This window comes from Camelus dromedarius, chromosome 14 (assembly GCF_036321535.1).
Source record: "Camelus dromedarius isolate mCamDro1 chromosome 14, mCamDro1.pat, whole genome shotgun sequence".
Classification (NCBI taxonomy): Eukaryota; Metazoa; Chordata; class Mammalia; order Artiodactyla; family Camelidae; genus Camelus; species Camelus dromedarius.
In genome coordinates, this window is record NC_087449.1 from 63,159,020 (window position 1) to 63,183,283 (window position 24,264).

The 24,264-nt window shown below is 56.2% G+C and overlaps 2 protein-coding genes across 5 annotated transcripts in view; one reads left to right on the forward strand and one right to left on the reverse strand.

Annotated features, from left to right (window-relative positions):
• MTHFR (methylenetetrahydrofolate reductase) overlaps positions 1–4,321 on the forward strand; it is a 16,568-nt gene extending 12,247 nt beyond the window's left edge. For all 4 annotated transcript variants that reach the window (XM_011000845.3, XM_011000846.3, XM_011000844.3 and 1 more), the window contains exon 12: positions 61–4,321. In XM_011000845.3, the coding sequence (XP_010999147.1) occupies positions 61–279 (219 nt within the window). In that variant the 3' untranslated portion in view covers positions 280–4,321. The remainder of the gene's footprint in view (positions 1–60) is intronic.
• Positions 1,537–20,107, reverse strand: C14H1orf167 (chromosome 14 C1orf167 homolog). Its single transcript, XM_064493326.1, is given in 19 exon segments — positions 1,537–1,617; positions 1,620–1,715; positions 1,926–1,984; positions 2,154–2,264; positions 2,554–2,836; positions 5,128–5,353; positions 5,950–6,357; positions 7,263–7,407; positions 8,489–8,697; positions 9,377–9,531; positions 9,633–9,801; positions 11,218–11,395; positions 11,900–12,075; positions 13,915–14,101; positions 14,469–14,650; positions 15,816–15,952; positions 16,627–16,850; positions 17,567–18,787; positions 19,849–20,107. Coding segments are annotated over 19 exon segments (4,317 nt in total). The 5' UTR covers positions 19,919–20,107.
• Positions 20,108–24,264: the final 4,157 nt, after the last annotated feature.

Genomic DNA, 24,264 nt, shown 5'->3' on the forward strand with positions numbered 1-24,264 from the left:
TTGCCTGTGTGGGACTGTGTGTGTACTTGTGCCCTGCTGCCTTTCTCTGTGCGTGTGCAGGACGAGGCCTTCGCGCTGTGGACCGAGCAGTGGGGCAAGCTGTATGAGGAGGAGTCCCCATCCCGCATGATCATCCAGCACATCCACGACAACTACTTCCTGGTCAACCTGGTGGACAATGAGTTTCCGCTGGACAACTGCCTGTGGCAGGTGGTAGAAGACACATTTGAGCTTCTCAACCGGGCCCCCCAGAATGAGAGGGAGATGGAGGCTCCATGACCCTGCACCCCAGCACCCTTAGCTTGAGGCCACCGTGTCCCACCTTCCTTCTCCCCAGTCCCGGTTCTCCTGGGGACCCCTGTTCTCCTTCATTTCTCCCCAGCCCTGGCCTCCACTCCCCAACACGATGGTGGCAGCTAGACTAGTGTGAGGCTCGTGGGCTCTGGCTGGACCTGAGTCAGCCCCACACGGGAGCCTGGGTTCCCTGCTCACTGACAGTCTGTGCTCCTGTGGGGAGCAGCCCCGTCCTGGGGGGGCACCATGGTGGGCGGGACACCATCGTCCCCAAGAGGGGTTGCTGCCAATGGAGCCCCTGGAGCCAACCTGGGACTGCCAGTGACCTTGCTCTTGGGCGTGTGGAGGACGAGCGAAGCAAACATGGTAGCAGGCACTGTGGGACCGTGGAGGAGACGTGGCAAGGTCAGGGTGCAGCACCCTTCCACCTCCAAGGGCTGGCAGCCGGGATCTACCTGCTCGGGGGCGAAGTGGGGGACCACTGCCCTGCCTACTGACTACCCTGCCACGGCACTGGCCCCAGGATGGACCTTAGACTGAAACCTAGTAATAGTTCTTGCCTCCTTCTACCTGAGAGTTCAGCTAGGTTTCCCCTCTTTCTCCAGCGCTGTTGTTTGAGACAGTTATCTCTGTTCCCGTGGCTCAAGTGAGAAAGTGCCTTTTAAGGGTTAAAGGTGTCTGAACCCTTGTGCGTGGTGGAGCCTGTGGCCTTCCCCTTTCTCCCCTGGCCGTGGAGGGTGCGGGGGTGCCCTGCCTGTTATCATCGAGGGCAAAGTTACGGTTTGGTGAGCAGGGCTCATTTCTTCCTGGCTTATTTTTCAGGCAGGCCCTCCTCCTGCCAGCTGCTCTGTCCCCTCTGTGTGTCCTGCTCCCCAGGAATCGGCCCTCAGTCAGTCTGCTGTGGCAGATGCACACAGGCTGGTCCCTGTCCCAGCCCCTGCCTGGGGGTCTTTACTGACAAGTGGGGGGTGGGAACAGGGAGGCGGGCGGGGGGCCACAGAGCAGCCTGATGACAGAGGAAGCCGGTCGAAGGCGCGTCCTCCTCACTTTAGCGGCTGGCTGAAGTGAGGGGCAGCCTTTAGGAAAGACTGAGAGGCAGCTGGGACTAAGGAGATTGTTTTATTGTCCTTCAGAGCACAAGGACTGAGCGCCCTGTGGCCTGCGCCTGCGCTCTCCGAACTGGCGGGGCTCGGCTCCCTCCCGGGAGGCGGGGCTCAGTTGCTTTTCTGGCCATGGGAACAGTCACAACTGCAGCTGGGCCCCCTGCTCCGCCCCAAGTCCACCCCGTGCAGGGGCTCTGGCCGCTCCTTGCCTGCTCCCTGGCCTCCTGATATGCCCGCTTTGTTCAGGAGCCTCGGGCTGCTGGTGGCACCTCTCCACTGGCCCCTGGCTGCCAGACGCTGGTGCCACTTCTCAAAGGCCTGGAGTCAGGGAGGGGGAAGGAAAGGCTGTTTGGATCCCTCCTGGGTCTGTGCTGTCAGTGCTGGGCTGACACCCTGGCCCAGCTCCTTTTATCCCTGAGGGAAGAGGAGGCCCTTCCCTCTGCCCCAGGCCAAATGCACGGGCTCAGAATAGATCTGACTTGTGGTCAGGGAAGGACGCTCTTTAAGGAGGGGAGCTCAGCGACCCACGTGGGACAGCAGCCCTGCCACCAGCCAAGCCTTGTTCCCAAACCAGTCACAGGGTAGGACTGGGCTGAGCACATGGTCAACAGCTGAATCAAGGGCTCCCGAAGCCAGGCTGTGTTTTCTCTAACTGAACTGACCCCTCCCTGAAAATGAAGGGTTTCTGGGGCGGCAAGCAGGCAGGGCCTGCAGCTCAAACCACCCAGGCGAGTGGTAGGGCCGCCCTACCAGTACCTGGGAGAGGACCCAGCCGGCTTCCCGCTGCCATAATCGCCGAGCCACCTGCAGCCGCAGGACTCGCCGCCGCCACATTCTCCACGCCCATCTCAGGTGCCACTGCCTGAGCTACGGGGAAAGTGGCGAGAAAGCCCCTCGCTGGGCCCACTGATACCCTCACAGCCCCCAGCCCCTCTGCAGCCTCCCCACCCGCAACCCTGTAGCACCAGCAGGCAGGGGATGTGACAAGGGGGGTTTCATCTGAGGTGTGTTAACAATGCAGATTCCTGGGCCTGTTGCCCAGGTTTCAGCCTTTGTCCGTCCAAAGAGCACACTGAGAAGCAGCGTTTCTAGGGGTCCGGGTTGGGAATGGGATGAGATGGGCGGTCAGCCTGAGGCGGGAGGGGCGCCCGCTCACCAGTGTCCGCGCCAGCTGCTCTGCCCCCTGAGCATCTACCCAGCGCTGCCACGTCACTGCCAGGCGCTGGGCCTGCTGGGAGCCCTGGAGCCGGCGGAGCAGTGCCTCCAGGTGCCAGCGTTGCAGGTATTTTCTCCTGCAGGGAGAGGCCCTGGTGTGCATCCTGATGGCCGAGGGTGTCATGACACCCCCATGGCCAGGAAGAAGGGCAGAGCCACTGGCCTGGGCCTGCTCCCCCGGGATCCTGCGGACGAGCACTGGCCAGAGAGAGCCCAGGTCTGGCCTTGGGTCAGGCAAAGCCCCTTGGCCTGGCCCCCACCACCACCTCCACCCCTCCTCTTCCGCACATAGGTGCACACTCTGCTTCTACCCCAGCCGCCTTTGCTCGGCCTCTCCTTCGCCCTTGAGGTCTCTGGTCTCAGAGCTGCAGTCCCCTCCTGGCCCTTCAGGGCGCCCGCCCTGGACCCCGTGGGTGCATCTGGGCCACTGCAGCTGGAGCTGGGAGTCGGGGCAGAGTGGGGGCTCTCTGTTTCCTGGGAAGAGGAGTTGAGTCAGAAGAAGTTAACACATCACTCGGGGAAGCAAACCCGTGGTGCTCCTGGAGGTTGAGCACTAGAAAGAGGGTGAGCAAGAAAAGGTGTCAAGTGAGTTAAGTCTGTGTCCTCTTTTCCCCCACATCTGCCCAAGCCTCCTGCGGGCCAGAGAGAGTAGGTGGGGCAGGAGAACTCCTCATTGTTTTCTCAAAATAGTGAAACATCCCAGAAGAGAAGATGGTGGGGAAAATACAGAGTAAATACATAAGACAGGTATGCCAAGAGCTTGAAGCTGATTGCCAGGCCCTTGAGGGCTGGTGACTCCCTCATCCCCGCACTTCAGAGTGTGTATCCCCAGAGGGAGCATCTCCTTACCCTGAGCCCAGGATGTTTCTCTCCGCTTCCTCTGTCCACTGGGGCTCTGGTGATGGGTTGGGCCAGGCAGCCTGGGCTTTGTGGCTAGTGACCTGCAGCTGCAGGTCTGAGAGAACAGCCAGAGACGAGAAGTTGACCCCAATGGGCTTGGACCTCCAGAGTCCCAAGTGACCTGGCGGGATTCCTTTCCTGCCCTGCCCCAACCAGTAACGGAGCCTCTATTTGTGTGTGCACAAGTGGGACAGTTTGAATTGCTGCACGTTCTCCCGTGAGCCCTGAGGCTCCCAGAGGAGACAGAGAGGGTGCCCAAGGGTAATGTGGCCATCAGCACGTGTCACTGCCTCATCCCCATCCTCTCACGTGGCTGGAGACTCGGAGATGAATGGACCAATGATGGCTACTGCTCAGTGAGGCCTACCTGTGCCAGGTACAGCCTGTGATGCGGGCATCACTCTCCCCACTCAAGCTTTACAAAGTTAAGTCACCTGTCTGAGGCCCCACCCCTCCTGAGTGGTCTGACACCAGAGCCCAAGCCCCCGGTGACTACTCTGGGCAGACCAGGGACTCTCTAAGGGAGTCTGTGCCAGCATGAGATGTAAAACCTGCTCCCCTTGTTAGCTGAGGGCTGCCCCGGTGCGTGTGTTCGCGTGGCAGAAAGAGGAGGGCTGGGATTCAGCCCCCGAGCTCCCATTTCTGGCATCTACTTTCAGTTTGTACAAGCCTCTGTTTCTCCATCAGTATTGGGGTCCCTGCTTGCCTTTGCTGACTGACGTGGAGTGAAAGTGTTTATAAACATACTCTGAGGGAAAAAAATTGTCTTGAAACACAGATCTAGAAATAAAATGCCCTGAGACCCCTGAGTGTGCTGTGGCCAAATTCCTGCATATGTGAATATGTGAATTCTGCAAATAACCAAAGCTAGTTCCTTTCAATTCAATTTGAAACAAAGCACTTTAATCTTTTTCTAGAGTCTATCACATACTTCTTGGTGCCCTGAAACAGGATTCTTGATGATGCCACCTCATCTTGAGGAACACTGTGTGGCCTGCCAGCAGCCCTGCGGCTGTGTCCCGAGATGACGTGTCCCTAGACTGTCACGCAGTGCCTGGATCTCACTGTGCCCTCCTCCCTCCTGCTAGGCCAAGAAGCTCTTGTCACCATTTGCTGGTATTAGAACTAATGCTTCTGGCCTGGAGACAGACTGGCAGTTATCTTTGGGTGGAGAGAGAGATGAAAGAAATTTTTCACTTATATTTTCTGATTTGTTTTGTGAAGAGCATGTTTCATTTTCTAATGAGAAAAAAAAAAAACTTGACAAAAAATTGCTACTGACCCCCTGTACCTATCACGATGCTAGACTGCACCAATGATTTACAATGAATGTAGATGTCTGTCTCCCTAATAGATGTGACCCAGGGCATGTCCTTGCAGTGGACCAGCACTGGGCTGGCACTCTGTCGGTGCTCAGTGAATGTGCGCTGATGGGCTGCTAGTTGGCTGCCAGAACAGGAGGCTCTGAGAACCCTAGGGGTGCTGTCCACAAGGCCACTGGGCACCTGGATAAGCATCCAGCCACCCTTGCCCCCTGGGTTGAATGAAGCTGATTCTGAAGCCACTGATTCTCAGGTCATTTTGGACCTCCCAACCCAGCTGGGCCCCACCTCACCTGCTTCCCCTTCCCCGGGGCTGGAGCAGTCATCAGCACCAGGAGGTGCCCTCTGGTGGCCAGCCTGAGCCAGTGCCTGACGTCCGCCCTGGGCCTGGGGTGGGCTCTGGGCCCAGCCTGCTGGAACTGGGTGACGGAGGTTCGCTGGACACGGCCCTGGGCTGCTGACTGGGCCCAGGCCTCAAGGACCCTGGAGTGTGGGCTGGGAGGAGGGAGGAGCCCACACAGGGGCCATCAGGGCCAGGGCTTTACAGCGGGTTGTAGGGAGCCCCCCCCAGCCTTCACCAGCGCCCTGCCGTGGGGGGACCCTCCAGGCAAAGCCCCATGCCTGTGCTCCTCCTCCCCCATCCCTTTTCTGGAGAAATCAGGGTAAAATGGGCACGAAGAGCAGCAGAATATCACACAGAGACAGGCATCCTGTTTAGGGAACGGAGAGAATGCAGCGCTGCCAACTCCACTTTCCCTCCCCGCCTCCACAAGCACTGGTTTCTGTAGCACCTGGTGTGTGTCTGGCTGAGCTGAGTGCTTGCTCACTTAGCTTTAATCCCAATCCCCGGAAATGCCCCGCAAGGCAGGCCTGTTAGCTTCCTTTGACCTTCAAAATTAGAGACTTGCCAGAAGAGGGGTCAAACAGCTGGAAAGAGCAGAGCTGGGATTTGACCCCAGGACCAGCTGCAATAACCAGGGTCTCCTGTCCCCATCACACCCAACCCCCTGAGCCTTGCCACCAGCCGCCAAATACCCTCCACCCCAGCCCAAAACAAGCTCAAGGCCCGAGCTGGAAGCACAGTGCAGGACTGCCCTCAGGCCATGGGCACCCACCTGGCGCTCAGCTTCCAGGCAGTGTGGGCTCGGCCGGCCTGGTGTAGGCAGGACTCACGCACCCACAGCGTCCAGCACAGGGCCTGGGCCCGGGCTCTCTCTTCTGCCTGCTGGCGGGCCTCGAAGCACTGGCCCAGGGCTGCTTGCCCTGCAATGGGGGCCCGGTGGGCCCGGGCCCTCCTCAGCTGCCTGTCCACCTGGCACCCCTGCACATGGCGGCTGCTCCAGCAGGTGAAGGAGGCCCGGGCTCCGCGCTGCTTCTGAGCCTCAGCTGTGGTCACTGGGACTTCCCACCACGTGGCAGATGCAGCCTCCAGAGCCCGTCTCCTTGGGCCATCCTGGAAGGCTGGATGCTTGGCCCACGGCATCCCTGTATCTCTCATGACTCCAAACCGGGCCTGGAAGGGGCTGCAGAACAGAAGCAGAGGAGGTGCCCAGCCAGTTGTCACAGTCAAAGTCACCTTTATTTAAAATCACACCTGAAAATCCCCCACAAATCATCATAGGTTATACAGTTTCGCACACGCAGCCCTGTGCCTTAAAAACGTAAGGACCGATGTGTAACAGGTGAAAATGCTGGTCTTCATCCAGAGCCTCACACAGGCACCCGGGCTCAGGGGAGCAGCTGCTGCCTGGGAGGGTGTGGGGTCAGGTCCCACTCGGCCAGGGGAACAGCCACGCCCTGCCTCCCCTGACAAGCCCACCTGGGGCAGGAGATCAGAGAGGGAAATGGGGGCTTCCACTCCCCGGGAGGCCAAGAAAATGTCTACACCCTTCAGATGCGACAGCACAGAAGTCAGCCACTCGGCAGTGAAGAGGTCACCTGTCTCCTCTCCTTTTAAACAGGCATCAGTCAACTGTATACATGTTTTACTAGAACACCTCTATTTAAGTTAAGATGTCGCTCTCTTTTACCGCATACAGAACTCCTCTGTGCCACGAATCCTCAGACAACGCTCGGAATTGGAACACGTTACAGTGGACGTTTGAGGGACTGATTTCCCCAACTTAACTGTGAGCTCTGAAACCAAAGGACTGGCCTGGCCAGGAGGCAGAGACCTGGGGCACCGGGTGGGCTTAGGGGCTTGCCATCCCCCACCTCCTGATCAGCCCAGATAATGGAAGATTGGCAGTCATGGCTCTACAACTCCAGGCCGGGATCTCCCTTCATGCCTTCTTTGCCCGGTGCCAGGCCTCCAGCCTGGGCTGCCCCTAGAGCTGCAGAGGCCACCCAGCTTCCCATCCCTGGGCTCTCTCCTGGCCTTTCTCAGGGTGGGGATGACCGTCACTCTCCCACCCACAGGCCCACCCACCTCTGCAGTAGGAGCTGCTCTGGACCAGTCGCTGCACGTCTCCGACGAGCTGCCGCCTGCCGCCAGCCCCGGAGCACGGCCCTCCGCAGGCCCTGGAGCCGGACCTGCACCCACCTCTGGTACTTCTCACCCAGGAGCTGCTGCCCTGTGGCCAGAGAGATGCTGAAGTACCACTGGGTGCTCATGCCAGCCTTGCCCTGGGCCCCGGGGAACTGGGGGCCCCTGCTCAGCCAGCCAGGGCCCTCTACCCAAGTGGGAACAAAAACCGAGGAGGCCACCTAACTGGGTTAAAATGCTTCCATTAGAGGTGTCCTACTGGTGACCAGACCAACAAACTCATAGATCTTTTTTTTTTTTAAGTTCTTTTTAAAATTTAATTTAATTATTTTGAGGGGCAGGTTATTAGGTCTATTGATTTATTTATTTTTAGAGGAGGTACTGAGAGGATTGAACCCAGGGCCTTGTGCATGCTCAGCATGTGCTCTACCTCTTGAGCTATACCCTCCTCTCCTCAACTCATAGACCTTTTTTAAAGAAATTTCTTGACAGTGTTTAGGAATTAGGAGAATTCATATAAAAACATGGATTTCCAGCTTTTCTTTAAAAACCAAGGTCTGGCAACACTGGGCCAACATTCCTGGGCAACAATTGGGCTAGAGAAGCAGCTGTCCCCAGTGAACAGGACATGAACTTTCCAGAACCACCAAGTCTCCACCTGCCAGCCCACAGATATGATATATTGTCTATAATGGGAAGCCTTGAAAATGGCCCCCAGAGATCCCCGCTTTCCATGCTGGCCCCTGAGAGCACTGACACTCAGCCTTCAGACCTGGTGCTCCTGACAGCCAGTTGAGGATAAAGATGGCGATGATGATGGTAACTCTGTGAGAAGCTGCACTTCGTGTGGACTGTCTCACAGAATCCCCACAATCACTCCATGAGGAGCGTACCACTGTCATCCGCATTTTACGGAAGAGTAAGCTGAGACTCAGAAAGGTTAAGTGGCTTGTTTAAAGTCCACACAGCCAGAGAATAGAAGAGCGGGGACAGGAACCCAAGACTACAGTATCCATGCCCCGAGGTCGCCCCCTGCTACCCAGCCCTGGGTGGGCCCTGTGGGGGTTCCCATCACCAGACTCTGTGCTGGGGGGCCCAGAATCCTGGGTGTCTCTGATAGACCCTGGCCCCTCCCTCGCCCTGGTGCCCCGTCCCAGTCCCCGACTCACTCTGCCAGCACGAGTGCCAGTGGCCCAGGGCACGCTGCTCCAGTCTCCGGCCCCACTCCTGGGCCCACTGCTCCGCCTCCCGCCGCTGCACCAGCCGCTGCCGCCACAGACCCAGCGTGGCCCGGCAGCTCCGATCCCAGGCCCAGCAGGCAGCCAGCTCTCTCTGGGCTCCTTGGGCTGTTGCCCAGTGGCTCCAGCCAAGGAGGATGCTGGGAAAGGGAGTGTCTACTGTCAGGATGGTCACTGCCACCCTGGGCCAGCCTAGCCCTCCCCTCCCCTCAGCAGCAGGGAGGGGCTTGAGGTGACTCTTCTCCCTGTTTCCATCACGGGGGAGAGTGGGTTGTTGAGGACTGGAGGGTCATGCTATGCTGAGGGGGTGGGGATCAGTGGGACCCCAGACCCCCAATGTCAAGTGCTGTGCTCAGCCCTAATGATAAACATTGCTGTGAACTGTGTGTTCGCTGATGCCAGGCACCACGCTAGGGGATGTGTTTGTCCCTATCTCACTGATTCCCACTGGAATGAATACTATAATTACCCCCATACAAATGGGGAGACTGAGGCACAGAGAGGTTAAGCAACTTGCCCAAGATCACACAGTCAGTGAGAGGCAAAGCTGAGATCACCAGGGCCAGGAAATTTCTGAGAAATGATTACCCTGTAGAGGGCCTCGCACACCCCTACACATCTCAGCAGGGCAGGGAAGGAGGGTAGGAGGGTAGGAGGAGCAGAGAGGACCTGAGCCCATGGTGTGAGAAGGGAGCCCTCTGGGATGCAGGCCCCAAGGGGATGCAGCTGGAAAGGGCAAGGAAAGGGGGTCACCGGGAAACAGTAAACCCACAGGGTGCTGGGCAGCATGGCTCGCCCATCCTGGGGAAGGGTCCCTACCGCCTCTGAAGGATGCTCCGGTGCCATCTTGCTGTGCTTCGGGACTGCTGGGCCCGTGCCTGCCAGAGCACAAGACACCGCTCCTGCTGCCGCCGCCCAGCTGCCCATAGGAATTTCATTCGGAGGATCTCCAGGAGAGCGGAGGCCCTGGGAGCCTGGAGAAGGAGGTGTGGAGTTCTGGGTGTCCTGGCCCCTCCCATCCTCTCCTCCCCTCATCCCCTCCCCACCCTAGCCCTCCCTGTCCTCTGCCCCTCACCTTCTCCAGTGAGCTGTGGGGTGTGTTGCAGCCCCGCCAGGCCTCCTCTCCCAGGATGCCGCCCAGTGGTTCTGGGACCAAGGTGGTCCTGCCTGGATCCTGTGCCCTCAGGCGCCACCCCCTCAGGATGTGCCGAAGCACCCGGCGCTGCATCTCCTGAAAGAAGGAGCTACAGGAAGGGGCAGGTGAGTGCCCGGGCCCCACCCAACCCCCGGCTGGTGAGGCTGGAAGGGCACCACCACTGGCCAAACACTGGGCCAGAGCTGGGGACCACTGCCCCCCAAACGGGCTGCACATTGGGACCACCGGGTGCTCTAAGAAATACCGGTGCCCACTGGGGTCCTGAGATTCTGATTTAACGGTCTGGGTGCGGCCTGGGCTTCCCGACTTTCCACTCGTGCGTAGCTGAGGCAGAGACCACTGCTCTTCCTGCACCCATCCTGTGATCCCCGCCACACTCCCTGGGTGGGTGGGGGCCCCGCGGTTGATGAAGGTGGAGCCGGGCCCTGGGCCCAGCGACCCAAGACTCAAGAGCCCACGTGTGTAACCACACTAGGACTTCTGCCTCTGCTCAGTTACAAAGATGGAGAAACTGAGGCCTGAGGGAAGGTCATTTCCCCAAATTCTAAACAGCAGCAGACTTGGGATCCAAACACTCATCTCACGCTACAGGGTACAGGGCAGCCCCTGGTATGTTTCAGGGAGATATGGACTGTGCCCTGGTACCCAAAGGCGAGAGGACAGACTGGGGGAGGGAGGGCTACATTCGGAAAGATCATGGTGAACTGAGTTTCTCTAGAGTTCCAGGGTACATTCAAAGACTTAGAGTCCAAGTGGACCAAATGGGTGTGGGGCTGATAGATGCCAGGTGTCTGGCTTTCAAGGACAAGTTCTGCCAGCTTACATTCCTCCAGACATCCCATCAGGGAAGCTGACCCCTCCTAACCCCCACCATCCCCCTCACCCACAACCATCTGCTTGGGCTCCGAATCCCAGCAATGACTGTCTTATATAAAAGCACCACTGAGAAGCTCTCACTACGGGAACCTTCTTGCTCCTGATTCACAGTGTGATTTAGAGCAAGCTGCTCAACCCCTCTGAGCCTCAGCCTCTCCACCTGTATAATAAGGCAAATGGGGGCAGGAGGATGAGTGGCTCCTTCACTTATTCATTTACAGTTTTTATCCGGGGACCTGCAAGATGCTGGGAGACAGTGGTGAGGAGACAGATATGGTTCCTGCTACCAGGGAGCTCCCACTTAGCCAGGAGATAGCTGAGAGGTGGGTCCAGATTCTGGGGAGGGAGAGGATTATTAAACCAACTTTCCCATCAGGTTCTAGCCACCGTGGTAGAACTCAGTGTCTGTGCCCCTGGCTGCGCCCTGGCCCCCACAGCTCTCTGCTCAATCGCTATCTGTCCCTGGGCCACCTCCCATGGCCCAACACTTGGCAACCACCACAGTGTGCCAGGCCCCATGCTGGGGCCACAGGGAGGAGCAGGATGTGGTCCATTCCCTATGGGACACTCCATGCCCATGCCATGCCCCCTAGACCCAATCCCAGGTCACAGGTTCGTGGATACTCACTCAGCCTGCTGGCGCTGGGAGAGCCGTGTCCTCCAGAGCAGCAGTGTCCGGTGGAGGGCCAGTCTCCGGCAGGCTTCCTTCAGGGAGGCCTGGCCTTGCTCCTGGGGCAGCCCCACCACCCCCAGGCCACAGGCTGTGGCCCTTCCAGGGGCTGAACTGAGGAGGAGGACCGTGTTCCCTGAGAAGCAGTCAAGAGATGAATCAGTGACCTCCCTCTGCCAAAGCCATTGGTGGCTGCCATCTCAGGGCCCTTAGGACCTCTCCTCTCATGGGCACTGCCCCCTCCTATCATCTCCAAACCCTCCCTTCCAGGACACCTCAAAGATCCCATCTTCCCCTGTCAGGCTTTGGCCAGGGGCAGGGGCTGCGTGTACCCCTCAGATCAGGAGCTTCCTAGGAGCAGGGGCTACATCCCTCCCAGGTGGAAGATGGACCAGACCTCTCACCTAGAGGAGCTCGCGACTGGGTGCGAGGATGGGGCCCAGCAAGGCCTGCTGCTCTAGAGACCCCTGTGGCCCCTCCGTCCCAGGCCTGCCAGGCTGCACCCGAGACAGCTCCTCATCCCCTCGCCTCCCACCACAAGAACCCATATATCAACCAGGGTGACTGCAGAAGGAGCTTAACTGACACCGTGTGCTCGGGTGGGAGGGAAAGGGAGCCCCTTGGCCCGCCACTCGCTCACCCGCCTTCTGCCGGCAAAGGGACAGCTGGGTCACCTTCGCCCCATCTGAGGCCTGGAGCTGCTTCATCTGCACCCACTGCTGCAGGCACACCCTCAGGGTCCCCACCCGGCGGCTGGCCACGTGGTTCCGGTACTGGGTCCCTCTTTGCACGAAACGCTGCCAGGCCCCAAAGCACCTGGAGAACCAAGAGAAAGTGCTGATGCTGATGGAAATGACGGCACCTCGGGCCGCCTGCCATGTGCCAGACACACTGCTGAGGCCTTGGGCCAGCCATGCATTCTCTGAGCCTCAGCTTACTCACCTGTAAAGTAGGGCTGCTGTAAGGACTATGCAGCATGTCATGTGTTCAGGCCCCGCCACGATCACTTCCAGGTGCCTGGCTGGCCTCAGCAGCCTCCTACGTGGCCTCCCACCTCGACTCTTGCCCCTGCCCCCCGAGTCAGTTCCTATACGGTAACCAGACCGGTATTTTTTAAATCTCAAATCAAATTATCTTACTCCCTTGCTAAAATCCTCCAGTGGCACTCCCTTTGCTCTGATGATAAAATTTCCACTCCTCCCCACTGCCCACAAGGCCCTGTATGATCAACACCCACCCCTGCCGAGCATCTTTCCAACTTCATCTTGAAACACCCCTGCCCCCAACCCTGAACTACCAGTGTTCCAACTTGATTGCGTTCTTTGAATTTTCCATATTCCCCTATCGGAGGCTTTTTTTCTTTTTTGAATTTAGTTTATTATTAAATTTTTTTAATTTTTAAAATTTATTTGGGAGGGTAATTAGGTTTATTTATTCATGTTTCGAGGAAGTCTTGGGAATTGAACCCAGGATCTTGTGCATGCCAAGGAGGCACTCCACCATTTGAGCTATACCCTCCCCTTCCCCTGTCGGAGGCTTTTCCACATGCTGTTCCCTCTGCCTGGTGCTCTCATCTGCTCTCGCTGCACTAGTCAACCATGTCTCATTCCCATCTCCGCTGAACCCCAGTCGAGGTCCACCCCTTTCATTAAAAGTTGTCAGAGAATGGGAGCGGGGAGGGTATAGCTCAGTGGTAGAGTGTGTCCCTAGCAATCATGAGGTCCTGGGTTCAATCCCCAGTACCTCCACTAAAAAGATAAAAAACTAAAAAAAAAAAAAAAATCCTCATTGAATATCAGAAGATGCAATCCACAACATGCAGACAGTGGGGAAACTTTACAGGATAAACAGCCTGGTTCCTTCAAGAGATAAATTCCAAAGGGGGAAAAAAGCCACAGACAGGTGTCCGTAGAGTAAAAAGAATTTATGACTTCTCAGCCAATGACAACATGTGGGCCTTATTTAGATCCTGATTCAAACAAACTATAACAAGATCTAACTCGTAAAACAATTGGTAATTTGAATGCTGACCAGATATTTTTTGATAGAAAGACTCTTTATGTTTTAGAGATGCTACAGAAATGTTTACAGATGAAATGGTAGGGTGCATGGGATTTGCCTCCAAATTATGTTGAGGGTGGGGAGTAGCTGGGGTACAAACAAAACAAATTTTCTCAGGAGGTGATTTACTTGAGGCTGGGTGATGGGTACACTGAGGTTTACTATCCTGTTTTCTCTACTTTTGTGTAAGATTGAAATGTCCCATGATACCAAAGTTAACAAGCAAAACGCAAAAAAGAGATCTTTTCTTAGAGATCTATGTTCCTTCCCTTCACCACACTTAACTCAGGTGGTGTTCACACGCATCTTTTGTGACTGCTAATTTCCTGTCTGTCTCCGCACTGGGCCATGGATTCCACGAGGGCCGGTGACAGTGGGCACTAAGCTTTGCTCATAGCTAAATCCAGCCCCTGGGTGGTGTCTAGCAGGTCTTAGCCTCTCAGTCAATGGTGGCTTTTTTCATTTCATATCTTCATCGTTGTCTCTCAATACTGGGAGTCAAGAACTGACTTAAAGAGCATCTCCCAGCTGCATCCCACCCTCTGCCCCGGGAAGGGAGGGTCCCCATTCCCACACTCGTCCTCTTCCCCCTACCTGCAAAGCCAGGCTGTCTGGCGCTGGGTGTCCAGTGGGGCCACCCAGGCTGCATGTGCAGCAGGAGAGCACCAGGCCTGGGGGGGCCTCTCCCTCCTCTGAGTCCTCACCGTGGCCTGGGAGGCCTCTGCCTGGACCTCCTTCTCCTGCATGGCCCATTCCTTCTGATGGCACCACAGGAGGAAGACTAAAGGGAGGAAGAGAAGGAGAAGAGAGAGTGAGCAGAGGGGAGGGCGGGGGCCGGGGGGACCACTGACACCTGGGATGCTCTCCATCTCTGGGCCTCAGTTTACTCCTGAGTGAGTCATGTCTGAGGACTTTCCAGCTCTAACATTCGGGCTTCTACCCGGCCTGTACCAGCATCAATGGCACACATATGTAGGATGTGCACCTCTCATCCTGTGTGTCCTCGCGCTGGTCACTTACCTTCTCTGTGACTCAGTTCCCCATCAGTGAGATGGGCACGATGCCTTGCTGAGGTCGCTATGAGACTCAAAGGAGATTGCGTCTGGGAAGTTGCCAGAGTAGAGGCTCAATAAACACTCACTCAGGACCCCCAGCCCTGCCCACGCGGGGGCCCTGCCCTGTCTGCCCCACCTTCCCGGCACCCCACATCTCACCGGCCAGCTGTCGCACAGCATGCAGGATCTGGACTGCCCCGTTTCCTCCATCTGGCTTCAGCCCAGAATGCAATTGAACTGGCCTGGCTCCAGCCTCTTCCCTCAGACTCCCTGGACTGAGAGTGAAGTTGCCCAGAGAGAAACTGATGCCCAGAAGGAAGGAGGGCATGGGGTCCCAACCTGTCCAGCCCAGCCCAAGGCAGCACCGTCTGCCGGCAGGAGCAAAGGCGCGCTAAGCCCCTTCCCCCATCCCCTTCGTCCTCTTCCAGACAGTACATTCTATTCCTGCTTCTGAAAGTGATTTGAGGGCAGGAGTTCTGCTTTTGCTTTATTCTCTTCAATACTGTTTGGATTTTTTTTTACATCTATTAAAATAAATATTAGTTAAATAATTATTTTAAACATATTTGTTTAATTAAAAAATGAGAACAAAAACAACACATCGCTGTAGTGGAAAATTGAGGAAATGAAAAGAAAATAACCACCTTTAATCTCACTGCTCCAGAGATAAGCACTATTCCCATTTTAGCATTTTTTTGGGGGGTGTGGGGGGGATGAGATATTTATTTACTCTTATTTTTAATAGTGGTAAAATACACATTAAAATTTACCATCTTAACCATTTTTAAGAGTTCTGTGGTGTTAAGCAGTTCACATTGTTATGCAAAATTTTAGTATTTTTCCTTCTGTTCTTTTTTCTATGCACTGTTCCCATTTCACAGAAAAAAAAATCTTAGGTACTATTTTATCCTTTTTTTTTTTTCATTTAACATTGTCATAACCCTTATTCCTTGTCATTAAAAATTCTATGCGAATACCCATAAAACTATACTTCCAGGAAGGGGGGTCAGATACACGGGGAGGGAGATGAAGCTTTCAAATTAATTGAAGTGCTTCCAACTATTTTGAATGTTTTTGCAGATCAAGCACATATTACTGTCAGGATTAGAAATAACATTAATAAAGCTATTGAACCAGAAAAGAAAGAAAAAAAGAGTGGGGAGGAATTTTTAAAATCTTGATAAACATCATATTGAACAATTGCCAAATGTTCATCACACAGTTAAAACTCTCATTTTCTCGCTGTTGGGTGTTTAGGCCGTTTTGAAGTTTTTGTAAGTGTAAATAACGCCGTAACAAACATCCTTTTGTGCAAATCTTTGTCCCTGTTTACGGATTTCACCCTCATTCTTTAGTCAGGGAGGAGGGAGGGGGGACAAGGAGGGAAGGCCACCAATACTGCCCAGGACACAATGACCAACCTGGGGGGTCCCAGACTACCTGTTTCTCTGGGCAGCGTCCACCACTGGCTTCCTTCCTGAGAAGCCTTGGTCCTGGCCTCCCCTGGAGGGTGGGGGTCCTGGCCCAGCCTGCACATGGGGCTGCCCGTGTTTCTGCTGCTGGGTCAGGTTTCTCCACTGGGTCAAGAGAGAAGGGGAGGAGGGAGGTTGGCTGCAGCCTCAAGTGCGCTCTCAGAGGGGCAGCTGGGACGGCACGGACAGCAGCCAGACATTTCTATCAGATTCCAAAGCTTGTGGTCTTAACAGTTAGACTCTCCTGCCTCTATGGGAATGAATGAATGGGGAGATGGAGCCCAAGAGGAAGGGTTTTCCTTGGAAGACAAAACCTGGGCCCTTCCAAACACCCTTTTCCCAAGGAGGAAAGAAAACAGAAGTGCCCTCCCAATCCTGGCTAGCAAACCGCTAGCGAAAAAACAGCAACCACTTCAGTGCTAGAGTGTTTGCTATGTGCTAGGCAGGGTTCTGAGTTCCTTATGTTTACAATTTAACCTCACAACAACCCTAAGAAGTCTGTACTACTATGATCCCATTTTAGAGCTAAAGCGACTAAGGCACAGAGAGGTTAACTAACTGGCCCAAGGTCACACAGCGAGAAAAATGTGGAAGAAAAAGAAAGTGGCAGAGGAGATAGTATTTGAACTCAAGCAGAGCCCTTTCACGTGTCTAGGTTGACAACCACCCACTCTACTGGCGATCACTCAAGAGGAGCAACCTATGTCCCAAAAGAGCCTCCTCCCCCAAAACACCAGCATTTCATCACCTCCTGGCGGCCCAACCAGGAGGTCCCTAACCTTTTGGAAGGCCCGGTTCAGCAGGACCTGCATGTGTCGCCCCGACGCTGCCTCCATCTGGGGTTCCCGGAGCCACAGTGCCCACCGCAGCGCCCGCAGACCCTTGGGCAACAGCTGCCGGCGGCCCAGCGCCACGGCCGCCACCACTGCCTGCCGCCTCTGCACCAAGCGCCGCCACCCTCTGAAACATCTGGACGCCCACTGCCAGCTGGAGGCAAACCAGGCTGATCAGGGGTGGGCCTGGCCCCCCAGCCCCAGGGAGCAGCTGGGGGCTCCACACCACCCACGTTGCCCTCCCAGCACGGAGGGTGATGCCCCACGCTGCGGCAGGAGGGCTGGCTGGAGACGGGGAGAACTCCCCTCTACGGATGGCTAGCCTTGGAAATCCCAGTCAAGAAAGCTCCTGGAGGCAGGAGAATGCCCTGCTGGACTGCCAAGAGTGCAGGGCAGCCTCCCAAGTTTAAGATTCCTGGGAGCTGCTGTCACCATGTTCCTGTCCTTGAGGCCCAGGAGGCACCCTCCCACTTAAATCCTGCGTGGACCTGACATCTGGGTCTTTTCTCCATCAGGCCCTAGTCTCCAGGCAAATGGGAGAGGAGCTGTCCCAAAAGTGTGGCCCCTGTCCCCATCCCCCAGCCCATGGCCTCACCGGGCAGCCTCAGACTCCAGGCTTCCAGTGTTTCGGAATTTGTTCTTGGAAAGCAAAGGAACATGATACAGCTCTCAGGCCGAGAAGCAAGCAGGACTGGACGCCCCCTGCCAAGCCTGCCTGCATGGCCTCCCTTTCTGAGGGAGTGTGACAGGGCAGTGACAGCCAGCTTAGAGTGAGAATTCCCAGGAGGAGGCAGCCCCCCCAGTCCCTGAGGCCCCAACTCCCACTCCCAGACTCGTCTGGTCTCTACCTGCAGGGCAGTCCTCGTGGGGGCCGTGTCTGGCGGACAGGAAGCCAGCCTCTCTCCCTCCTTGCTGATCTGCTCCCACGGGGTCCCCTCCCCTCCTTCCTGCCCAGGGAGGACGTCCCAGGCTGAACTGCAGGAGACTAAAGAGCAGAGGCTGGCCTCCCTGCTGCCCACACCTTGAGAGAGCAGGGGGTCCCCCCTCCGCCCCCGGCCATATGTAGTCCCTGGGGAGCTCTTCTTTCCTCGCCTTAGGCGGTGGGTACCAAGGACGCCCTGCTCAGGGTCAAGGGCATCCCCAGGCAGCATCTGCAAAGTGGTCTCCATCCGTGCAGGCTTGCTGCTTGCCTGAGAGTCTGAGAGACCATCCTGGACCCCCGGGGTCTCTGGGAAACCCACGGTTCCCCTGAGATCTCCAGAGTGTTTTTTCCTCTCATTGCAGGAAGCAAGAACTGGCTGGCTGGGCTGTGGGTGAGCAGGGACTGCCTGACCAGCACTGGTCCAGGGCTCCCGCTGCACAGGGCCTGGGGGTTCCCGGGATGCCTGGCACCTGAAACCGGCTGCCTCGTGCTCCAGGCGTCGCACGGAGGCCAGTAGCTGGTGGATGGCAGCTTGCGATGGGGCCCAAGCCCGGCTCCAGGCAGGGACAGCCAGGTCCTCCAGGCTGAGGGGCTCCCCCACGATCCTGGAGGTCGAGCCCCCCAGGCCACACCGGGATCTGAGGCCCGGCTGTGTGTGCCAATTGAGAGGGGCCAGGCCTGCAGTGGGTCGGACATCTGGGCAGCGAGTGTCTGTGGCCAGCAGCCGGGACCGTCTCAGGCTGGAGGATGGGCAATCCAGTGGCCCTCGGGATAGGGGGCTTCCCCAGGGCCTCAAGTTGGGCCAGCTTTCCTGAGGCTCCAGCCAGAGGCAGGGGCTGGTGTGACGTCCACACTCAGCCACGCTGGTCTCCCTGATGCTCAGGTTACTCTGCTGGATGGCAAACTCTTGGGCTCTCCCTTGGGGCCTCCAGGCCAGGGGCTGCAGGTTGCTCTGCTGCTGGAAGCTGGAGTTGATCAGCCGCCCAGTCGTGTCCTTCAGGGCGAGGCCCAGGCTGGGGCCAGGGCCGGCCAGGTTGGTCTGCACCTGGCAGGGCTCCTGGCGCAGCGCTGTCCCCAGGGAGGGTGTGGCTGCAGGCCCTCCCCTCTCGGCCTGGCACACGGGCACGCACCGGCCGTGTCTACTGGCCAGGCCGACACCCAGGCTCTTCAGGACTCTTTGTTTCTCTAAAGGGAGGAGAGACAGTTATGTCCTGGGGGAGGACTCGGAGCTCAGTGCTCAGGTGGGACAGGTGGGGAGGGACAGACTCCAGAGCCCTGTCGTCCAGTGTGGACCGATGGGCACACCCGGGGGTCTTGTGTAAGAGCAGTGACTTGGCCTTGGTGCAGGGACTCAGAGCAGGGACAGGGCAAGCCAGGGGAGGGGGAGGGCACAGGGAAGCAAGGAGATAGCTGGGAGGCTGTTGAGGGAGTCCCAGGCGAGAAGTGAGGGGCCTGGGATGAGGGGTGGAGGAGGGGGGAGAGAAGGAGACAGATGCAGATCTGCTAAGGAGGCGGAGGCCGAGAAGGGGGTGGAAGAAGAAAGGCCAAGGATGACTCCCTGGTGTCCAGCTTGAGCAAAGAGGTGCTGGGGGCAGCAGCTGGGGTGAAAGCAAGACCCAGTGTGTCCTGAGCTAAACCTGAGCTGCTCTGGGAACCGCTGGGTGGGGCTTAGAGCCCCTCCCTGCCTGCCGGTCTCCCCCACCCCCAGGCTATTCCACCGCTGGGAGACAAGGCCTCCTGGGAGGGCCTGGCAGGTAGAGTGGGCCATGAATGTTTGTAGATAGGAACTAAAGGTCAGAGAGGTTAAGCAACTTGCCCCATGGTCACACAGCTAGAACAGAGAAACATGTGAATTCACACATGTGAATCAGAATCTGAATTTGTTCTTGGGCTGTTCCCACTCTTGGCTGCACCTGCTCTGTGGCCTTCTGGAAGCCCCAGGCACCTGAGCAGGGAGGTTCCCCAGCCCACCACCGCTGGCACAGACTGATCTGCAGGGGCCCCGTCTCAGCCAGAGGTCCCAGCCAGGCCCACTCCTGGTCCCCCCTCTGTCTGACCTCACTTCCTGTCCCTCCTTTGGGCTCCAGGCTGGGAAGACTTTGTCCTGGCCCAGCTGGCCCTGTACAGCTAACCTCTGGAATTAGCCAGGCCCTAGGCTGGCCTGTCTGGGAAAGGAGCTCTAGGCTGCTGCTACCCGAGGGGGCCCAGCTCCTGCCACCTCTGACCCAGACCCACGAGCCTCTTGCCTGGCCTCAGGGGGGTTGCAGGCCTAGGGGGCACATTCTCCTTGTGGCTGATGTCAGGTCTCAGCTCCATGGGCTCCAGAGCAAAGCCAAGGTGGCAGGGTCCTTGGTCCACACCACAGCCAGTGGTCCTGTTTGACTAAAGGCAAGAACAGGGCGCCCCACTCCCGCTCAGCCACACTCAGCACTGGTACCCCCGACCCCGACCAGCATCTCTGAGGTCTAGCCCTGACTGTCCTGGTCAGGGCCTTTGGGGTCTCCTCTCCCCACACCCTGTACCGTCTCTTTGCTTTGTAATTTCCTCACATCTTCTGGCACCCATTCCTTGTAACACTGATGACAGACCCCTGTGGACTCTGCTTCTTGAGAAGCCCTCTAAAGTGGGGGCTCTTTCTCTCAGACCTCCAGGCAGGAGGGGGTCCCTCTTTGCTTCCTGTCACCATTTCTCAACCATTCTTCCTCTCTTTTCTAAAACACTGGTTCTAAGCTCCACGCAGGCCAGGAAGGAAGTCCTGGTCATTCATTCCCTGAAGATTTCAGCTCCTGACTCACTGTCACCTTCTCCAGCACACACCTGTCCAGTTCTGGGTGGCTTCACCGGCCACGCGGATGATCCCTCCAACTCCTGGTCTGCGAGTCCTTGACCTTCCCTCCCACCATCCTGTCCTTCACCTGACCTCAGCCACCCACCCCCAGGGCCCCCCAGACTTCCTATTTTACACACAAAATACGGCCATTCGAAGAGAAATGCCGCAAGTCTCCTCACTTGCCAGCTTCGTGCCCACGGCCTCTCCTGCCCCCTCCCCCATCCTGTGTGCTCGCATCCCCAGCCTGACCCTCCCCTGTGCTCTGGGAGTCATCCAGTCTCCCTGCCCAAGACCAGCACCTAGGGCCACCACCGGCCTCTGAGTTTCCATTCTGTGAATCAGGAAAAGCACCCTCGCCCCGCAGTGGCCCCCCAGCTGACTCAGTCCCTGACCGGGGTACAGAGCTGCGGGGCAGGACACAGGCTATGATGTGGCAGGGCCCTGTCCCTGCTCCCGAAGTCACTTCCCCCATTATCCGCACTTCCCCTTTCTTGACTGATTCATTTCCATCAGCACTTAAACAAGTAGTTGTTTTTTCCCAGTCCTAAAAATCATAAAGTAGAAACACCCCCAAAAAACCACCACCTTGAGCCTCCAGGACCCAGGCCATTTCTCTGCTTCTCATCACCCTCAAATCCCAATTCCTTCCCCCCTCCACCTCCGCTGACCTCACTGCACTTGGGCTCCCCTCACCCCAAAGCTGCCCTCCTCCAGGTAACACGGGTGGTGCCATGCCCTGGCCAGTTCTCAGCCCTCAGTTTTCTTGAGGCAGTGAAAGGACTGTGGTCACTCAGTCTCCTTGGAGCCCCTGCCTCCCTGACTCCAGGATACCAGCTCTCACTATCCCTCCCTCCCTCCTGCCTGTGGGTTCTTTCCTGTTTCCTCTGCTGGTTCCTCCTCTTCTCAGCGCTCAGCCCTGGACCTGTTCACTCCCTGATGCACGCGCCCCAGGTGATCTCAGCTTCAGATAGTTCTCACCCAGACTCCCATCCCTCCCTCTTCCCAGAAGAGCAGCTCCATCTGGACACCCTGACTCCTTGCTCCCTCACACAACATGCAATCCATCAGCTAATCCCATCTCTTCTACCTTCCAAAGACACCCAGGATCTGCCCCCTGCTCATCGCCTCCATCCTCACCTCCCTGGGTCAGGTCATCATCCACTCTTGCCTCCTAACTGGTCTCACTTCTGCCTTTGACCTCACGCCTGGTAGTCTCCTCCAGACAGTGGGCAGACTGACCCTGAGAAGACGGAGATCAGAGCATGTCCTGACCCAACTCAAACACCCCCAAAGGCTCCCCAGCCCACTCAGTCCTCAACGCAGGCCCTTCCCTGACCTCTCTCCCCTTGCCTGCAGCACCCTCCCCACCACTTCCTCTCTTTACCCTGCACGGTTTTTCTCCATGAATTACCACCACTTAACAGATGGAAGAAATTAGTGTTTGTTGTTCTCCCTCCAGTGGACTATGAGCCACTGTCTCCCTTTCTTCCCTGCTGTATTCACAGCACATGGAATAAACAGTATCTGGCACAGAACAGGGGCTCACACACTGTGTTAAATGACTAACTGGACCACGTGAAGCATCACGCAGCCTCTAGGATGCATGCGGTCATTAAATTGCATTGCAGTCCTAAGAAGTAGGTCTCTTGTTTAGAGATGAGTTTAAAGAGGTTAGCTGCCCAGCCCAAGGCCTTATAGCAGGTCAGTGGCTACAGAGGGGCTACCCCCAGGGGGCTGACGACACAACGCATGCCCCTAACCAGGACCACCCCCAACCCTTACCTCTTTCCAAAGGAGATTTGAGACAACTCAAACCACAGTATCCCTTCCTACCCCCAGTCCCTCCATGCCTGGGCTCAGCTGCCCTTCTATCTGCTCCTCACCCCTCCTCCCCCGCATCCTGTCTGCGCCCTGCCAGTCCACCCTCATCCTTGTCCAGTTAAGCTTATCAGAGCCTCCCTCCTCTTCCCACCAGAAGAATCCAGTTTTCCTGCCCTCCTGGACCTGCCCTCCCGTGCGTCTGTCTTCCGCTGGTCCACCTTCACCCAGTCGAACCTGAACGTGGAGGGGATCTCAGGCGGGACGGCTAACGACCCAAGCGGCTGCGGGGTGGGGGCGGGTGGAGGTGTCCGAGAGCGCGCCGCCCAGTGCCTGGAGGCTGCCTGGAGGGTGCGCGCTGCGCCCCAACCCGAGTCGTGAACGTGGCGGCGGGTGTGCGTCTGCGCGCGGGCGCGAGGGCGCGAGGGCGACGGCAGCGTGGTGGGGGGCGCGCGGCTCCCCCCGTGAGGGCTCTGGTCTCATACTGCGCATCCAGCGGCGGGGCACGTGGCATCGTGCAAACTTCTCATATGTACAAAAATAGCAAAACTCTGCCCGCCTTTGGGTCCGTCCGAAACTGGCTGGAATCCATCTTCCCCACTCCTCTCCGCGCTGGATGTTTGGTTCAATCACACTTTCCTCCGGGCATTTTCCACCTGCCGGGTCTCTGCCCACGCTGTTCATCACCGAGCCCTGCCATGCCCTTTCCTTCCTCTGTCCAGATGGTACATTTTCTCCTTTCTAAATACCTGCAGGTAGAGGAGAGAGCACTGGGCCTGGAGTCAGAAGAACTGTGATCCAGATCATTTTGCTGCTGTGTGACCTAAGGCAAGTCCTTAACTTCTCCGAACCTCAGGCTCCACATCTATAAAAAAAAAAAAGGAGTGGAAACACCAGCTCTACTATCTCTTGGGTTTGATGTGAGAGTCAGATGTTTAACAAATAATTACCAAAGAGCCTTCTTTTAAACTTTAAAGCAATTCTTAAAGAAGAGGGTGATTATTACTTAAGTCTATGCATCTAACATCTCCCCCTAAACTTGGTGGGTTGACCCTTTTGATAGTTGATCTTGGGCCTCTTTTATCTCTAGTAATACTCTGCCTTAAGGTTAAGTTGGTCTGATATTAACTTAGTTAAACCAGCTCCATTTCGGCCTTATTTGCCTGGTTTAATTTGTTCATCCTTTTACTTGCAGCCTTCCTGTGTCTGTATACTTTAGATGTGTCTCTTACAAACACAATGTGCCTGGAATTTTTTAAAAAGTCATTTACACATGTATGATTATGACATAATACCATCTTATTTTTGTGCTTACTAACAGTCAAACTTCATGGTTTTTTTTTTCCTTTGTCGAGTGGAAAAAATGCACAACCTAAAAACTGAGTTACATTTTACTCAGTAGACATTTCTGAGGGCTTAAGCCCAGGATGCTCCCTCTCAGATCACGCTGAGACTGCTCTGAGGAGCCAGGGGAAGAGTCAGGATATATAGGAGTTTTTGCAACAAAGACCAGGTAGTTGCAACGTCAAAAGATTACTGTTAATTAAAAAAAAACCGAGACATCTCAAGCTAAGGAATTTAGCGCTTTTTTATGTATGGGAAGGTGCAAAAGTCTGGGCTCATTGAAATCATTCCTTTGATATGCACCTAGCTATCTAGGGCCAGTATCCTGTTCCTTCCCATCCTGAGTTACCTCAGGGCGCACCGTTGGGGGTGGTGGCAGAGGACAGGCTGCCTGCTTGTCTCTATTCTGAGTTCCCTCTGGCTCACTGCTGAGATGGCTTGAGATGGCGGTACTGGCTTATGACTTGATGGCCACAGCATCCTTCGTTTACTGATACGGCAGGCAATAATTTTCATTCACACCTTTCTTGACTTTTTTAGAATTGATTAAGTTTTTCTTTTTCCTCATTTTTCCCCCTTCCATTGTTTTGGAAAATACACATTTCATTTCTATTCTTTCAGTGGTTATCCAAGACATTTTAATATGTATGTTTCATTTAACAAAGTCTAA